Source organism: Hypanus sabinus, chromosome 6, assembly GCF_030144855.1.
Source record: "Hypanus sabinus isolate sHypSab1 chromosome 6, sHypSab1.hap1, whole genome shotgun sequence".
NCBI classification, from domain to species: Eukaryota; Metazoa; Chordata; class Chondrichthyes; order Myliobatiformes; family Dasyatidae; genus Hypanus; species Hypanus sabinus.
In genome coordinates, this window is record NC_082711.1 from 5,177,236 (window position 1) to 5,193,745 (window position 16,510).

A 16,510-nucleotide genomic window follows, 5' to 3' on the forward strand; every position below is an offset into this window, starting at 1 on the left:
GGGTAGTAGAGGGAATGTTTAAAGGGATGCTGGGGTGATTTGTTCCCACACGGAGAGAGGTGGGTGGCCAGAACGGGCAGCCAGGGCTGGTGGTACAGATACGATGATGGTGTTAAACAGACCACTGAATGTGCAGGGGAGAGAGGGATTGTGTGCAGGCAGAAGGGATTACTTTAATTTGCCATCTTGGTCAGCATAACCCTCACGGGCTGATGAGTGTTCTCTGCTTCACTTGGCTGAACAGCTTAGTGCCACAGCAGGTCGAGCTGCTGCCTCACTGCCCCAAAGTCCCCGGTTCGATGCTGAGCTCCGGCGTACTGTCCGTGTGGAGTTTGCATGCTCTCCCTGTGACCATGTGCTTTTCCACCAGGGGTTTTCCAGCAATGCGCAGTCAGTGGGTTAATTGGCTGCTGGAAATTGCCCCCAGTTTTTGGGCGAGGGGTAGAATTGGTGGGGATGGTTGAAGGATAAAATGGGATAAGTAGACCTCTGGCATACTTGTCTTTCATTGTTGAGGCACTGAGTTCAAAGGTCAAGGGTTATGTTATAAAACTCTAGTTCGGCCACATCCCAGCATGCGGTTCTGGTCACCCCACTATAGGAAGGATTTGGAGAGGGAGCAGAAGAGGTTCACCAGGATGCTGCCTGGATTAGAGGGCATGAGCTGCCCTGAGAGGTCGGACAAACTTCGGTTGTGTTCTCTGGAGCAATGGAGGCCGAGGGGAGATCTGATAGAGGTTTATAAGATTATGAGGGGTAAAAATAGAGTAGACAGGCAGCATCTTTTTCCCAGGGTTGAAAGATCCAATACATGTGTTTAATGTGAGAGGATGTAGTTTCAAAGGAGATGTGAGGGGCAAGAGTGGGAGGAGCCTGGAATGTGCTGTCTGGGGTGGTGGTGGAGGCAGAAACTTTAGAGACTTTTAGGAGACATTTGGATAGGCAAATGAAAGAGAGGAGAATGGAGGGATATGAACACTGTGTAGGCAGAAGGGAATTGGTTAATTAGCCATGTGATTACTAATTTAACTGGTTCAGCACTACACTGTGTTCCTGTGCTTACTCAGTGAGACTGGAAACCCACGTGGTCACAGACAGCGTCAGGGGCTGGAACCAAACTAGGATTTCCAGGCCTTCAGAATTGTTCCTCATTTATTTAGCAATACAGAGGAACAGGCTCTTCTGGTTTAACAAGTGGCACCATCCAGCAACCCATCTACTTAACCCTGGCCTGATCACAGACCCATTAACCTACTAACTGGTGCACGTCTTTGGACTGTGGGAGAGAACCAGGGCACCCGGAGGAAACCCACACACACACGGGGAGAATGTATAGACGACACCAGAATTGAACTGAACTGCGGACTCTAGTGCCCGAGCTGTATTGGCGTCATGCCAGACACTACACTACCGTGGCACCTACGGTATTGAAATGTGGTGTGGCTGGAGCTGCAGAGAGGGAGAGGGAATGGGACCAATATCAGAGAGGGACAGGGGGTGGGGGTGGTATCCAGTGCCAGTGCCGGGAATGACGTTGCAGTGTGCCCCCAGACCCTGGTGCAGAGCGGCGAAGCGATGCGGTGCCCGCAGTGCCGGATAATCGTGCAGAAGAAAGGAGGATGCGACTGGATTCGCTGTCCCGTTTGTCACACCGAGATTTGCTGGGTCACCAAGAAATGTCGCTGGGGGCCAGGGGTGAGTGCAGACAGCTGGGCGTCTGGGATGGGGGAGCCGACGTCTGGGGACGTGGGGACACACTCACCTCCTCGTCCCTCCCTCCGCCGGGGATGCTCTGGGGTCGCCCTCGTCCAATGGAAGCACTGTCCCAGTGCACTCTGACACTTTGCTCCTTCCCTCCCCAGGGTCCAGGTGACACGAGTGGTGGATGTCGTTGCCTGGTAAATGGGCAGAAGTGTCACCCCCTCTGCCAGAACTGCCACTGAAGGGGAGCGGCCAGTCGACACTCTGCCCTGCTCACCGGGGGCATGGAGCCTGAAGCCAAGAGATCGGAGGGAATCCTCACTGGCTCCAGATGTCAATCCAGTGGTGAACACCAGCACATCTGGCTACTGCTGGGAGCTGGAGCAGCAACAGGACATTGGCAGCCAATGCTTGCACATGAGTGTGAGTGTGAGTGTGTGTGTGAGTGTGTGTGTGTGTGTGTGTGTGTGTGAGTGTGAGTGAGTGTGTGTGTGTGTGCGTGTGAGTGAGTGTGTGTGTGTGCGTGTGAGTGAGTGTGTGTGTGTGTGCGCAAGAACACGGAGGGGTAGGGAGGAGGGTGTATCGACTGGGACTTTATTCTTAGTTCTGGGACGCTTGTTCAGATCTCTGGGTAATATCATCTTCCCGCACCGCTCCCAGGCCAGGACCTTGCCTGTGTTCCTATGGAGATTCCCATCGGCCAGGGAGCGACCCCCACTAGTGAACTGACTGTTGAGGGCCGGGGTGAATCTGTTTTTCCTGGGCTCTGGAACAGTGCTGAGGGAGGGGAAGAGAGAGAGAGAGATCAGGAGTCTGCCTGTCTCTTGAGTCACACAACAGAACATTGTCCCCTTTGGTTTGTCTGCAACATCCCAGTGGGGAACGAACCCTTCCCACATAACTCTCACTGCCCTGTTCTGATACCCTTCCTGCCTGACGGCCATCGCCAGGGCTCTGTACCTCCCTATTGCAGAAATATTATTTCCCTCTCCCCTCGTTCCTCTCTTTCTACACCTCCCACAGGCCATGACCCTCATGCTCACTATCCCCTGGTCTCTGCCCCTCCACTCCTGTAAAACACACACAATTCCCAGACTTCCTCCCCTTCTCCACAACTGGCAGTGACGGGAGTCCTGAGGGGAAGGGTTTTTAAAGCTGTACTCGCTCGACCTCGGAGTAGTTGTCAAGGTCTTCCTTGGTGGCAGTGGGTGACCGTGATTTCTCCTGTGCCTTGTCATGCCCTTTGTGCTCTCCAGACCGTTGCAGAGCTGCTTTCCTGGCTGTTGGGTCTCATCCACACAGTCCACCAGAACTGACACTGCAGGCCAGCACAGGCTCACTGAGGTACCCAGGCCCACCAGCTACTCTCACCTGCTTTAGCTCGCCCGTCAAAGCGACGTCCTGGGCTGTGGGACAACGGTGAGAGCCGAGTGTCTGGTGGGGCCCAAGGTGAGCGAGCTGCCCCAGAAACATACCCCATTCCTAATGCTCCCCAATTCTGAAGCTGATGGATCCGACACAGACCCTGCCCGAGCCTTTCCAGTACTTATTTCAGGAGTCCATTACTGACACAGACCCTGCCTGAGCCTTTCCAGTACTTATTTCAGGAGTCCATGACTTGTCGACTTTTCCTGCTTTTCACTTTGCAAATATTTGCTGACCCGCTATAAAACTGAAAATGCTGGAAACACTCATGAGGTTGGGCAGCATCTATAGAGTAGAAACTGTCAATGTTTCAGGTTGGAGAACTCTCAACAGAACCTGATTTAAGACAGGATTAGCAGTTTAATCTTCCCTGCTTCTTCCAACAATCCCCCCCCCCCCCTCGGCTCCACTCCTCACTCCCTTGGCTTCACCTGTCACCTTCTGGTCAGTCCTCCTCCCCCGCCCAATCATTTTATTCTGGAATCTTCCCCTTCCTTTCCAGTCCTGAAGAAGGGTCTCGGCATGAAATGACGACTATCTATCCATTTCTATAGATGCTGCCTGACCTGCTGGGTTCCCTCAGCATTGTGTGTGTGTTGCTCTGGATTTCCAGCATCTGCACAATCTCCTGTGTTGTATCTTTCTGCTGACCATGAAGGGTAATATATTTTACTGCCGACACTTTGAATGTGCTTGTGATGGCCCAGCCCGGCTGTAAGGGAGGCAGCGGCACAGAGCACAGTGTGAACGCTTCGCACCGGCTCTGACTGTAATCACACAGCCTGAACTGTTGTGATGATTTCCAGAGTTTGGTTCGGTTCCTCACATCCAGCAGACTTGGCTGTCGTCGGACTGTATCTCTGAACACGCAAGCTGAAAAATACACTGTGGTTCAAATACAAGAAACACATGGTGTACCAGATCACTGCTTGTGCTTCTGTGATGCCTGGGGTTCTTTGTGTTTGTGGGAGGGGAGGTACCGAGGGAGGGTCACACTATGGGAGGGGTGGTACCGAGGGAGGGTCACATTACGGGGGGGAGGGCGGTACTGAGGGTGGGTCACACTGTGGGGGGGGGGGGCGGTACTGAGGGAGGGTCACACTGTGGGAGGGGTGGTACCGAGGGATGGTCACACTGTGGGAGGGGCGGTACCGAGGGGGGGGGTCACACTGCGGGATGGAAGGTACCGAGGGAGGGTCACTCTGTGGGAGGAGTGGTACCGAGGGATGGTCACACTGTGGGAGGGGCGGTACTGAGGGAGGGTCACACTGCAGGGGGGGGGGCGGTACCGAGGGAGGGTCACTGGGCGACATTCTATATCGGGGGTGGGGGGGAGGGCTGTTCAGCTGTCTGTTTTATAACTCTCCAAACAGGAAAATGGATACAGGTAATTTTTATTTTGTGATTCACCTTTAATCCTCCTGATGACTTTGTACACAAACTGGAATGAAAAGGGCGAGGAGACTTTCATTTAACTTAACCACCCAGCAACTTGATTGGACTCTCACCATTCCTGCACTGAGAGTGACCTAGATGCCCCACGCCAGCCAAGGGGCTGAATCCCACAGCGACTGAGGTTCAGAGAGACAGACAAGTGCAGAACCCTCCCATTTCACTCACTCCCCTCTCTCCAAAATCTCTGCTGCCATAGAGAGACCCTACACCCTCTCGGTACTGTCTTCCCCACTCCCAACCTCCTCTGAAAATCCCTCTCCCGTGTCTCTCCCCGCCTTCCTCCCAAACCCTACCTGTTCCTCTGGCCCAGCCCCTTGGTGACATCTCCCCCACGAACCATTGCAGATACCCCCCAGGTGTATCTTCTTTCCCCTGAACTCTCTCTCTCTCCCCCTCGCTGTTGTCTTTCCCCACTCATTTCTCCTCACCTCCTATGTACTCTTCCCTTTTCATCTCCTCTCTCCTCCCACCACTGTAAGCAACCCCCCTTTTTCCAAAGACTCTCCCTCCCAACTACCTTTAACATGCCAGCATCATCTCCGTGCCCCCTCTCCCCTCTTCCCACCTCCCAGCTCCCACTGCCCCTCATTCGTGTGTCTGGAGCCCACCGCCCTATCACCAGCCACTCTGCCTCCAGCCCGCAGTGACGGAGGGGGTGAGGGAACTTCAGGCACTCCACAGGGTGAGAGTTTGCTGGGGGTGCCAGGGTTAGGGTTAGTCTGACGTCTGTGTGTCTGGAGCCCACCGCCCTATCACCAGCCCACAGTGACGGAGGGGGTGAGGGAACTTCAGGCACTCCACAGGGTGAGAGTTTGCTGGGGGTGGCAGGACCTCCGTCACTTCCAGAAGACAACGTTCCAGAGCAGGAGCCAGCACGGGTAGATGAGGAGCGCCAGGAAGGGGTAGACAATGGAGCCGTAGAGGTGGTGGTCAAGAATGGCCTCGGCCACAGCCTGCAGGAAGAGCTGCCAGCACTCGAGGATGGTGACCGGGTACTCTGACAGCTCGTGGTACAGGTAAATGCAGACAATGACCACCATCGGTGGGGAGAGCAGCATCAGCAGCACAGCGTTCAACACCCTGCGGAGACAGGAATACAGGGGGACAGTGAAAGAGGAGGGTAATCAAAGGAGAGGAAGGGGCAGTGGGAAAATAGAGTGGGGGTAAAGGGGTGAGGGGAAGTACGGGAGTGTGAGGGAGGACAGAGCAGTAAAGGAGAGGAGTGGGAAGATGGAATGAGAGTGAAGAGGGGTAGTGGGGAGGAAAGGAGAGAAGATTGCAGGGAGGAGGAGAGGGGGTACAGGTGAGAGATGGTGGGGGGAGGGGAAGGGGAATAGTCGGAGAAGGGGAAGGATGAGGGATGGGTGAGAAATGGTGATGGATGTGGTAGGGTGCACAAGGGAGAGGGACCATTGTCAAATCACTAATTGTCAGGTAAGCTCTAACCACAGAGAGACAGTAGTGACCCCTCCCCAACCAGAGAGAGAGAGAGAACAGGGTTGCACAGAGTGACAGAGAGGTACAGAAACAGTGAGAGGGAGGGAGAGAGGATTAAGAGAGTAAGCAGTGAGATGGAGGAAAAGAGATTCAGAGAAAGTGAGCGACAGAGAGTGAGAGATGGAGAGAGAGTGAGGGAGGGACAGAGTGAGATGGAGAGAGAGTGGAGAAAGAGAGATGGAGAGACAGTGAGTGGAGTGAGGGAGGGACAGAGTTAGAGTGCGAGAACATAGAGACCAGCTAATGCCCAATCCACCTGTGATCACTGATCTGACCTTTGGCCTTGACTCCATCCGTCTGCTCTGCCATTCCATCACAGCTGATTTATTATCCCTCAACCCCATTCTCCTACCTTCTCCCTGTAACCTTTCACACACTGGCTAATCAGAAACCTATCAAACTCTGTTTTAAATATACCCAATGACTTCACAGCAATTCCACAGATTCACCACCCTCAGCCTGAATTCCTCCCCATCTCTACGTCCCTCTGAGTCTGCTCCCTCTAGTTCCAGACTCCACCACTGTCGGAAATGTACTTGACTTGCCAAAGGTCTGTCCCTGCTCAACGGACATGAACACTCCTCAGCACTGCAGAGTGGTGGCAGCTTCCCACAAAATGCCGCACAGCCCCACCCCAAGTCCCGTCATCAGACCAGATCCAGTGGTGACTGCAATCCTTTCAGAACCAGACGTCACATTTCAGAGTCAGAAGCAAGCTGAGGGAAGCCCGGTTAGTGAAGGTCACCCCTCAGGCTTCCTACGCTCCAGCCTACCAGTCCAGATAACATTGTCCTCCCTCTCTGCCTCAGCGTCATTGCTGTGGGAGGGCTCCCAGAACTGTATCACGGAGATCCGGACGTGGCCTCACCAACATCCTATAGCATCTCAAGCAATCCATTCCTTAAGGTTGTTATAACCAGGGCTGGGGGTAAAAGGGACAAGCTCTCACTGCCTATTAAATGCTCCCAATTGTGTGTGTCTCTATCAGCCTCTGACAACCAAGTCCAGCTCCTGGCCTTCACACGTGGCATGGTTACTAAGCCCAGTGGAACCATTTAGTTCAGTGCTGACTATCAGCACCCGCGTTGCCGCTGGTGCCAGACCGTTTCAGTCTCTGCTGACCTTTGGGTTCATCAGCTGCATGAAGAGGGCTTGCATATCGACTTCAACAACTAGGATGCAACATCCACGGCCAACCCCAAACAAACAGAGGGCCTCAACTCAAAAACCTGACTGATGAAGGCCAGTGTGCGGAATGCCTCTCTCTTCACTTTCATCAACATCTCGAGAGAACCAGGTACCTGCACCTGTCCACACTCTCTCTCCATCTCTCACTCTCTGTAGCTCACTCTTTCTCTGAATCTCTGTTCCTCTGTTCTCCCAGATTACTGCCGACCACTGCCCATGTGTTTAACACCCCATCTTTATCACAGCAATGCTGGAGGAACTCAACAAGACAGTCAGCATCTATGGAGAGGAGTACAGAGTTAATATTTCATGCTGTCCTGCAGTCCTGATGAAGGGTCTCAGCTCAAAACGGCAACCATTTATTCTCCTCAACAGACACTGCCTGATCCGTGGAGTACCTCGGGAATTTTGTGTGTTGCTCAAGGACAGACCTTTTGGTCCATGGTGCTGTACCGATCTTTAAACCGACTCTAAGAACAACAGAACCCTTTCCTCCTACATAGGCCTTCACTCCTCTACCATCTCTTGCATGTGCCTATCTTAGTTTCCCAAATGTCCCAAGTGTATCCGCCTCTCCTGCCACCCCTGGCGGTGTTTTCCAGTCTCCGTGTTAAAAACAACCTACGGCTGACATCCCCCAAGACTTCCCTCCTATCACTTTAAAACTATGTCTCCTGGTGTTAGCTACAGTCCCCAGACGTCCACTCGATTGTGTACAGCTCAATCGTCAACTCTCACTGCGTTGGGATTGACTGGAGTTCAGCCTGTGGAGCTGGCGTTAGGTCATCGGGAGTCCCCTGTCTCCCCCCACCCACCCTCGGCTGCACTCACTTGTAGGGTGCAGGCTGAACCACAGCGGCAGCAGGGACCAGGCTGACGGCCAGGATGAAGCCGAGAGAGAAGTTGATGAGGGTGATGCTACCGAGGAGAAGGGCCAGGTACAGGATGGCAATCAACTTCAGAATCATCCAGCCGCGCTCTGTCAGCTCCATCGGCAGAGCCCTGGGGTGACAAACAGGATAAACTGGGTCACCAACGTTAAGGGATGTCCACTGCCCGCACCCACTGAACTAACCCACTGCCCGCACCCACTGAACCAACCCACTGCCCACACCCACTGAACTAACCCACTGTCCACACCCACTGAACCAACCCACTGCCCGCACCCACTGAACCAACCCACTGCCCACACCCACTGAACTAACCCACTGCCCGCACCCACTGAACTAACCCACTGTCCACACCCACTGAACTAACCCACTGCCCACACCCACTGAACTAACCCACTGCCCACACCCACTGAACTAACCCACTGCCCACACCATCCACACCAACCCACTGCCCACACCATCCACACCAACCCACTGCCCACACCATCCACACCAACCCACTGCCCACACCATCCACACCAACCCACTGCCCACACCATCCACACCAACCCACTGCCCACACCATCCACACCAACCCACTGCCCACACCATCCACACCAACCCACTGCCCACACCATCCACACCAACCCACTGCCCACACCATCCACACCAACCCACTGTCCACACCATCCACACCAACCCACTGCCCGCACCATCCACACCAACCCACTGCCCACACCATCCACACCAACCCACTGCCCACACCATCCACACCAACCCACTGCCCGCACCCGCTGAACTAACCCACTGCCCGCACCCACTGAACTAACCCACTGCCCGCACCCACTGAACTAACCCACTGCCCGCACCCACTGAACTAACCCACTGCCCGCACCCACTGAACTAACCCACTGCCCGCACCCACTGAACTAACCCACTGCCCGCACCCACTGAACTAACCCACTGCCCGCACCCACTGAACTAACCCACTGCCCGCACCCACTGAACTAACCCACTGCCCACACCCACTGAACTAACCCACTGCCCACCCCACTGCCCACACCCACTGAACCAACCCACTGTCCACACCCACTGAACTAACCCACTGCCCGCACCCACTGAACTAACCCACTGCCCACACCATCCACACCAACCCACTGCCCGCACCCACTGAACCAACCCACTGCCCACACCATCCACACCAACCCACTGCCCGCACCCACTGAACCAACCCACTGCCCACACCCACTGAACTAACCCACTGCCCACACCCACTGAACTAACCCACTGCCCGCACCCACTGAACCAACCCACTGCCCGCACCCACTGAACCAACCCACTGCCCGCCCCACTGCCCGCACCCACTGAACCCACTGCCCACACCCACTGAACTAACCCACTGCCCGCCCCACTGCCCACACCCACTGAACTAACCCACTGCCCACACCCACTGAACTAACCCACTGCCCGCCCCACTGTCCACACCCACTGAACCAACCCACTGCCCGCACCCACTGAACTAACCCACTGCCCACACCCACTGAACTAACCCACTGCCCGCACCATCCACACCAACCCACTGCCCGCACCCACTGAACCAACCCACTGCCCGCACCCACTGAACTAACCCACTGCCCGCACCATCCACACCAACCCACTGCCCGCACCCACTGAACTAACCCACTGCCCGCACCATCCACACCAACCCACTGCCCACACCATCCACACCAACCCACTGCCCACACCCACTGAACTAACCCACTGCCCGCACCCACTGAACTAACCCACTGCCCGCACCCACTGAACTAACCCACTGCCCACACCCACTGAACTAACCCACTGCCCACACCCACTGAACTAACCCACTGCCCGCACCCACTGAACTAACCCACTGCCCGCACCCACTGAACTAACCCACTGCCCACACCCACTGAACTAACCCACTGCCCGCACCCACTGAACTAACCCACTGCCCACACCCACTGAACTAACCCACTGCCCACACCCACTGAACTAACCCACTGCCCACACCCACTGAACTAACCCACTGCCCACACCCACTGAACTAACCCACTGCCCGCACCCACTGAACCAACCCACTGCCCACACCCACTGAACTAACCCACTGCCCGCACCATCCACACCAACCCACTGCCCACACCCACTGAACTAACCCACTGCCCGCACCACCCACACCAACCCACTGTCCTCACCATCCACACCAACCCACTGTCCACACCATCCACACCAACCCACTGTCCTCACCATCCACACCAACCCACTGTCCTCACCATCCACACTAACCCACTGCCCACACCCACTGAACTAACCCACTGCCCGCCCCACTGCCCACACCCACTGAACTAACCCACTGCCCGCACCCACTGAACCAACCCACTGCCCACACCCACTGAACTAACCCACTGCCCACACCCACTGAACTAACCCACTGCCCACACCCACTGAACTAACCCACTGCCCGCACCCACTGAACTAACCCACTGCCCGCACCCACTGAACTAACCCACTGCCCGCACCCACTGAACCAACCCACTGCCCGCACCCACTGAACCAACCCACTGAACTAACCCACTGCCCGCACCCACTGAACCAACCCACTGCCCGCACCATCCACACCAACCCACTGCCCGCACCCACTGAACTAACCCACTGCCCGCACCATCCACACCAACCCACTGCCCACACCATCCACACCAACCCACTGCCCACACCCACTGAACTAACCCACTGCCCGCACCCACTGAACTAACCCACTGCCCGCACCCACTGAACTAACCCACTGCCCACACCCACTGAACTAACCCACTGCCCACACCCACTGAACTAACCCACTGCCCGCACCCACTGAACTAACCCACTGCCCGCACCCACTGAACTAACCCACTGCCCACACCCACTGAACCAACCCACTGTCCACACCCACTGAACTAACCCACTGCCCGCACCCACTGAACTAACCCACTGCCCACACCAACCCACTGCCCGCACCTACTGAACCAACCCACTGCCCACACCATCCACACCAACCCACTGCCCGCACCCACTGAACCAACCCACTGCCCACACCCACTGAACTAACCCACTGCCCACACCCACTGAACTAACCCACTGCCCACACCCACTGAACCAACCCACTGCCCACACCATCCACACCAACCCACTGCCCACACCCACTGAACTAACCCACTGCCCACACCCACTGAACTAACCCACTGCCCGCACCCACTGAACTAACCCACTGCCCGCACCCACTGAACTAACCCACTGCCCGCACCCACTGAACTAACCCACTGCCCGCACCCACTGAACTAACCCACTGCCCGCACCCACTGAACTAACCCACTGCCCGCACCATCCACACTAACCCACTGCCCGCACCCACTGAACTAACCCACTGCCCGCACCCACTGAACTAACCCACTGCCCACACCCACTGAACTAACCCACTGCCCACACCCACTGAACCAACCCACTGCCCACACCCACTGAACCAACCCACTGCCCGCACCCACTGAACTAACCCACTGCCCACACCCACTGAACTAACCCACTGCCCGCACCCACTGAACTAACCCACTGCCCACACCCACTGAACTAACCCACTGCCCACACCCACTGAACTAACCCACTGCCCACACCCACTGAACTAACCCACTGCCCACACCCACTGAACTAACCCACTGCCCGCACCCACTGAACCAACCCACTGCCCACACCCACTGAACTAACCCACTGCCCGCACCATCCACACCAACCCACTGCCCACACCATCCACACCAACCCACTGCCCACACCCACTGAACTAACCCACTGCCCGCACCCACTGAACTAACCCACTGCCCGCACCCACTGAACTAACCCACTGCCCGCACCCACTGAACTAACCCACTGCCCGCACCCACTGAACCAACCCACTGCCCGCACCCACTGAACCAACCCACTGCCCACACCCACTGAACTAACCCACTGCCCGCACCCACTGAACCAACCCACTGCCCACACCCACTGAACCAACCCACTGCCCGCACCCACTGAACTAACCCACTGCCCGCACCCACTGAACCAACCCACTGCCCGCACCCACTGAACCAACCCACTGCCCACACCCACTGAACTAACCCACTGCCCACACCCACTGAACTAACCCACTGCCCGCACCATCCACACCAACCCACTGCCCACACCCACTGAACCAACCCACTGCCCGCACCATCCACACCAACCCACTGCCCGCACCCACTGAACTAACCCACTGTCCACACCCACTGAACTAACCCACTGCCCGCACCATCCACACCAACCCACTGCCCGCACCCACTGAACTAACCCACTGCCCACACCCACTGAACTAACCCACTGCCCGCACCATCCACACCAACCCACTGCCCACACCCACTGAACCAACCCACTGCCCGCACCATCCACACCAACCCACTGCCCGCACCCACTGAACTAACCCACTGTCCACACCCACTGAACTAACCCACTGCCCACACCCACTGAACTAACCCACTGCCCGCACCATCCACACCAACCCACTGCCCGCACCATCCACACCAACCCACTGCCCACACCCACTGAACTAACCCACTGCCCGCACCATCCACACCAACCCACTGCCCGCACCATCCACACCAACCCACTGCCCACACCCACTGAACTAACCCACTGCCCGCACCATCCACACCAACCCACTGCCCGCACCATCCACACCAACCCACTGCCCACACCCACTGAACCAACCCACTGCCCGCACCATCCACACCAACCCACTGCCCGCACCCACTGAACTAACCCACTGCCCGCACCATCCACACCAACCCACTGCCCGCACCCACTGAACCAACCCACTGTCCGCACCCACTGAACTAACCCACTGCCCACACCCACTGAACTAACCCACTGCCCGCACCCACTGAACTAACCCACTGCCCACACCCACTGAACCAACCCACTGCCCACACCCACTGAACTAACCCACTGACCACACCCACTGAACCAACCCACTGCCCACACCCACTGAACTAACCCACTGCCCACACCCACTGAACTAACCCACTGCCCGCACCCACTGAACTAACCCACTGCCCACACCCACTGAACTAACCCACTGCCCACACCCACTGAACCAACCCACTGCCCACACCCACTGAACTAACCCACTGCCCACACCCACTGAACTAACCCACTGCCTGCACCATCCACACCAACCCACTGCCCACACCCACTGAACTAACCCACTGCCCACACCCACTGAACTAACCCACTGCCCACACCCACTGAACCAACCCACTGCCCACACCCACTGAACTAACCCACTGCCCACACCCACTGAACTAACCCACTGCCCGCACCATCCACACCAACCCACTGCCCACACCCACTGAACTAACCCACTGCCCGCACCATCCACACCAACCCACTGCCCGCACCCACTGAACTAACCCACTGCCCGCACCATCCACACCAACCCACTGCCCACACCCACTGAACTAACCCACTGCCCGCACCATCCACACCAACCCACTGCCCGCACCCACTGAACTAACCCACTGCCCGCACCATCCACACCAACCCACTGCCCGCACCCACTGAACTAACCCACTGCCCGCACCATCCACACCAACCCACTGCCCACACCCACTGAACTAACCCACTGCCCGCACCCACTGAACTAACCCACTGCCCGCACCCACTGAACTAACCCACTGCCCGCACCCACTGAACTAACCCACTGCCCGCACCCACTGAACTAACCCACTGTCCACACCATCCACACCAACCCACTGCCCACACCCACTGAACTAACCCACTGCCCACACCCACTGAACTAACCCACTGTCCACACCATCCACACCAACCCACTGTCCACACCCACTGAACTAACCCACTGCCCACACCCACTGAACTAACCCACTGTCCACACCATCCACACCAACCCACTGCCCACACCCACTGAACTAACCCACTGCCCACACCCACTGAACTAACCCACTGTCCACACCATCCACACCAACCCACTGTCCACACCCACTGAACTAACCCACTGCCCACACCCACTGAACTAACCCACTGTCCACACCATCCACACCAACCCACTGCCCACACCCACTGAACTAACCCACTGCCCGCACCATCCACACCAACCCACTGCCCGCACCATCCACACCAACCCACTGCCCACACCCACTGAACTAACCCACTGCCCGCACCATCCACACCAACCCACTGCCCGCACCATCCACACCAACCCACTGCCCACACCCACTGAACCAACCCACTGCCCGCACCATCCACACCAACCCACTGCCCGCACCCACTGAACTAACCCACTGCCCGCACCATCCACACCAACCCACTGCCCGCACCCACTGAACCAACCCACTGTCCGCACCCACTGAACTAACCCACTGCCCACACCCACTGAACTAACCCACTGCCCGCACCCACTGAACTAACCCACTGCCCACACCCACTGAACCAACCCACTGCCCACACCCACTGAACTAACCCACTGACCACACCCACTGAACCAACCCACTGCCCACACCCACTGAACTAACCCACTGCCCACACCCACTGAACTAACCCACTGCCCGCACCCACTGAACTAACCCACTGCCCACACCCACTGAACTAACCCACTGCCCACACCCACTGAACCAACCCACTGCCCACACCCACTGAACTAACCCACTGCCCACACCCACTGAACTAACCCACTGCCTGCACCATCCACACCAACCCACTGCCCACACCCACTGAACTAACCCACTGCCCACACCCACTGAACTAACCCACTGCCCACACCCACTGAACCAACCCACTGCCCACACCCACTGAACTAACCCACTGCCCACACCCACTGAACTAACCCACTGCCCGCACCATCCACACCAACCCACTGCCCACACCCACTGAACTAACCCACTGCCCGCACCATCCACACCAACCCACTGCCCGCACCCACTGAACTAACCCACTGCCCGCACCATCCACACCAACCCACTGCCCACACCCACTGAACTAACCCACTGCCCGCACCATCCACACCAACCCACTGCCCGCACCCACTGAACTAACCCACTGCCCGCACCATCCACACCAACCCACTGCCCGCACCCACTGAACTAACCCACTGCCCGCACCATCCACACCAACCCACTGCCCACACCCACTGAACTAACCCACTGCCCGCACCCACTGAACTAACCCACTGCCCGCACCCACTGAACTAACCCACTGCCCGCACCCACTGAACTAACCCACTGCCCGCACCCACTGAACTAACCCACTGCCCACACCCACTGAACTAACCCACTGTCCACACCATCCACACCAACCCACTGCCCACACCCACTGAACTAACCCACTGCCCACACCCACTGAACTAACCCACTGTCCACACCATCCACACCAACCCACTGTCCACACCCACTGAACTAACCCACTGCCCACACCCACTGAACTAACCCACTGTCCACACCATCCACACCAACCCACTGCCCACACCCACTGAACTAACCCACTGCCCACACCCACTGAACTAACCCACTGTCCACACCATCCACACCAACCCACTGTCCACACCCACTGAACTAACCCACTGCCCACACCCACTGAACTAACCCACTGTCCACACCATCCACACCAACCCACTGCCCACACCCACTGAACTAACCCACTGCCCGCACCCACTGAACTAACCCACTGCCCGCACCCACTGAACTAACCCACTGCCCGCACCCACTGAACTAACCCACTGCCCGCACCATCCACACCAACCCACTGCCCGCACCCACTGAACTAACCCACTGCCCGCACCCACTGAACTAACCCACTGCCCGCACCCACTGAACTAACCCACTGCCCGCACCCACTGAACTAACCCACTGCCCGCACCATCCACACCAACCCACTGCCCGCACCCACTGAACTAACCCACTGCCCGCACCCACTGAACTAACCCACTGCCCGCACCCACTGAACTAACCCACTGCCCACACCATCCACACCAACCCACTGCCCACACCCACTGAACTAACCCACTGCCCACACCCACTGAACTAACCCACTGCCCACACCCACTGAACTAACCCACTGCCCACACCCACTGAACTAACCCACTGCCACACCCACTGAACTAACCCACTGCCCACACCCACTGAACTAACCCACTGCCCGCACCATCCACACCAACCCACTGCCCGCACCATCCACACCAACCCACTGCCCGCACCATCCACACCAACCCACTGCCCACACCCACTGAACTAACCCACTGCCCGCACCCACTGAACTAACCCACTGCCCGCACCCACTGAACCAACCCACTGCCCGCACCCACTGAACCA

At 57.2% G+C, this 16,510-nt stretch overlaps 2 protein-coding genes across 7 annotated transcripts in view; one reads left to right on the forward strand and one right to left on the reverse strand.

Annotated features, from left to right (window-relative positions):
- shrprbck1r (sharpin and rbck1 related) overlaps positions 1-4,039 on the forward strand; it is a 90,589-nt gene extending 86,550 nt beyond the window's left edge. For 3 of the 5 annotated variants that reach the window (XM_059971591.1, XM_059971589.1, XM_059971592.1), the window contains exons 13-14: positions 1,552-1,695; positions 1,863-4,039. In XM_059971591.1, the coding sequence (XP_059827574.1) occupies positions 1,552-1,695; positions 1,863-1,943 (225 nt within the window). In that variant the 3' untranslated portion in view covers positions 1,944-4,039. Of the gene's footprint in view, positions 1-1,551; positions 1,696-1,862 lie in introns of those variants that run through there. The other 2 variants (XM_059971590.1, XR_009512554.1) reach the window with 2 other exon arrangements.
- Positions 4,040-4,503: 464 nt separating this feature from the next.
- gpaa1 (glycosylphosphatidylinositol anchor attachment 1) overlaps positions 4,504-16,510 on the reverse strand; it is a 69,414-nt gene continuing 57,407 nt past the window's right edge. For both annotated transcript variants that reach the window (XM_059971594.1, XM_059971595.1), the window contains exons 12-13: positions 8,098-8,268; positions 4,504-5,661 (exon numbers count right to left, since the gene is read on the reverse strand). In XM_059971594.1, the coding sequence (XP_059827577.1) occupies positions 5,418-5,661; positions 8,098-8,268 (415 nt within the window). In that variant the 3' untranslated portion in view covers positions 4,504-5,417. The remainder of the gene's footprint in view (positions 5,662-8,097; positions 8,269-16,510) is intronic.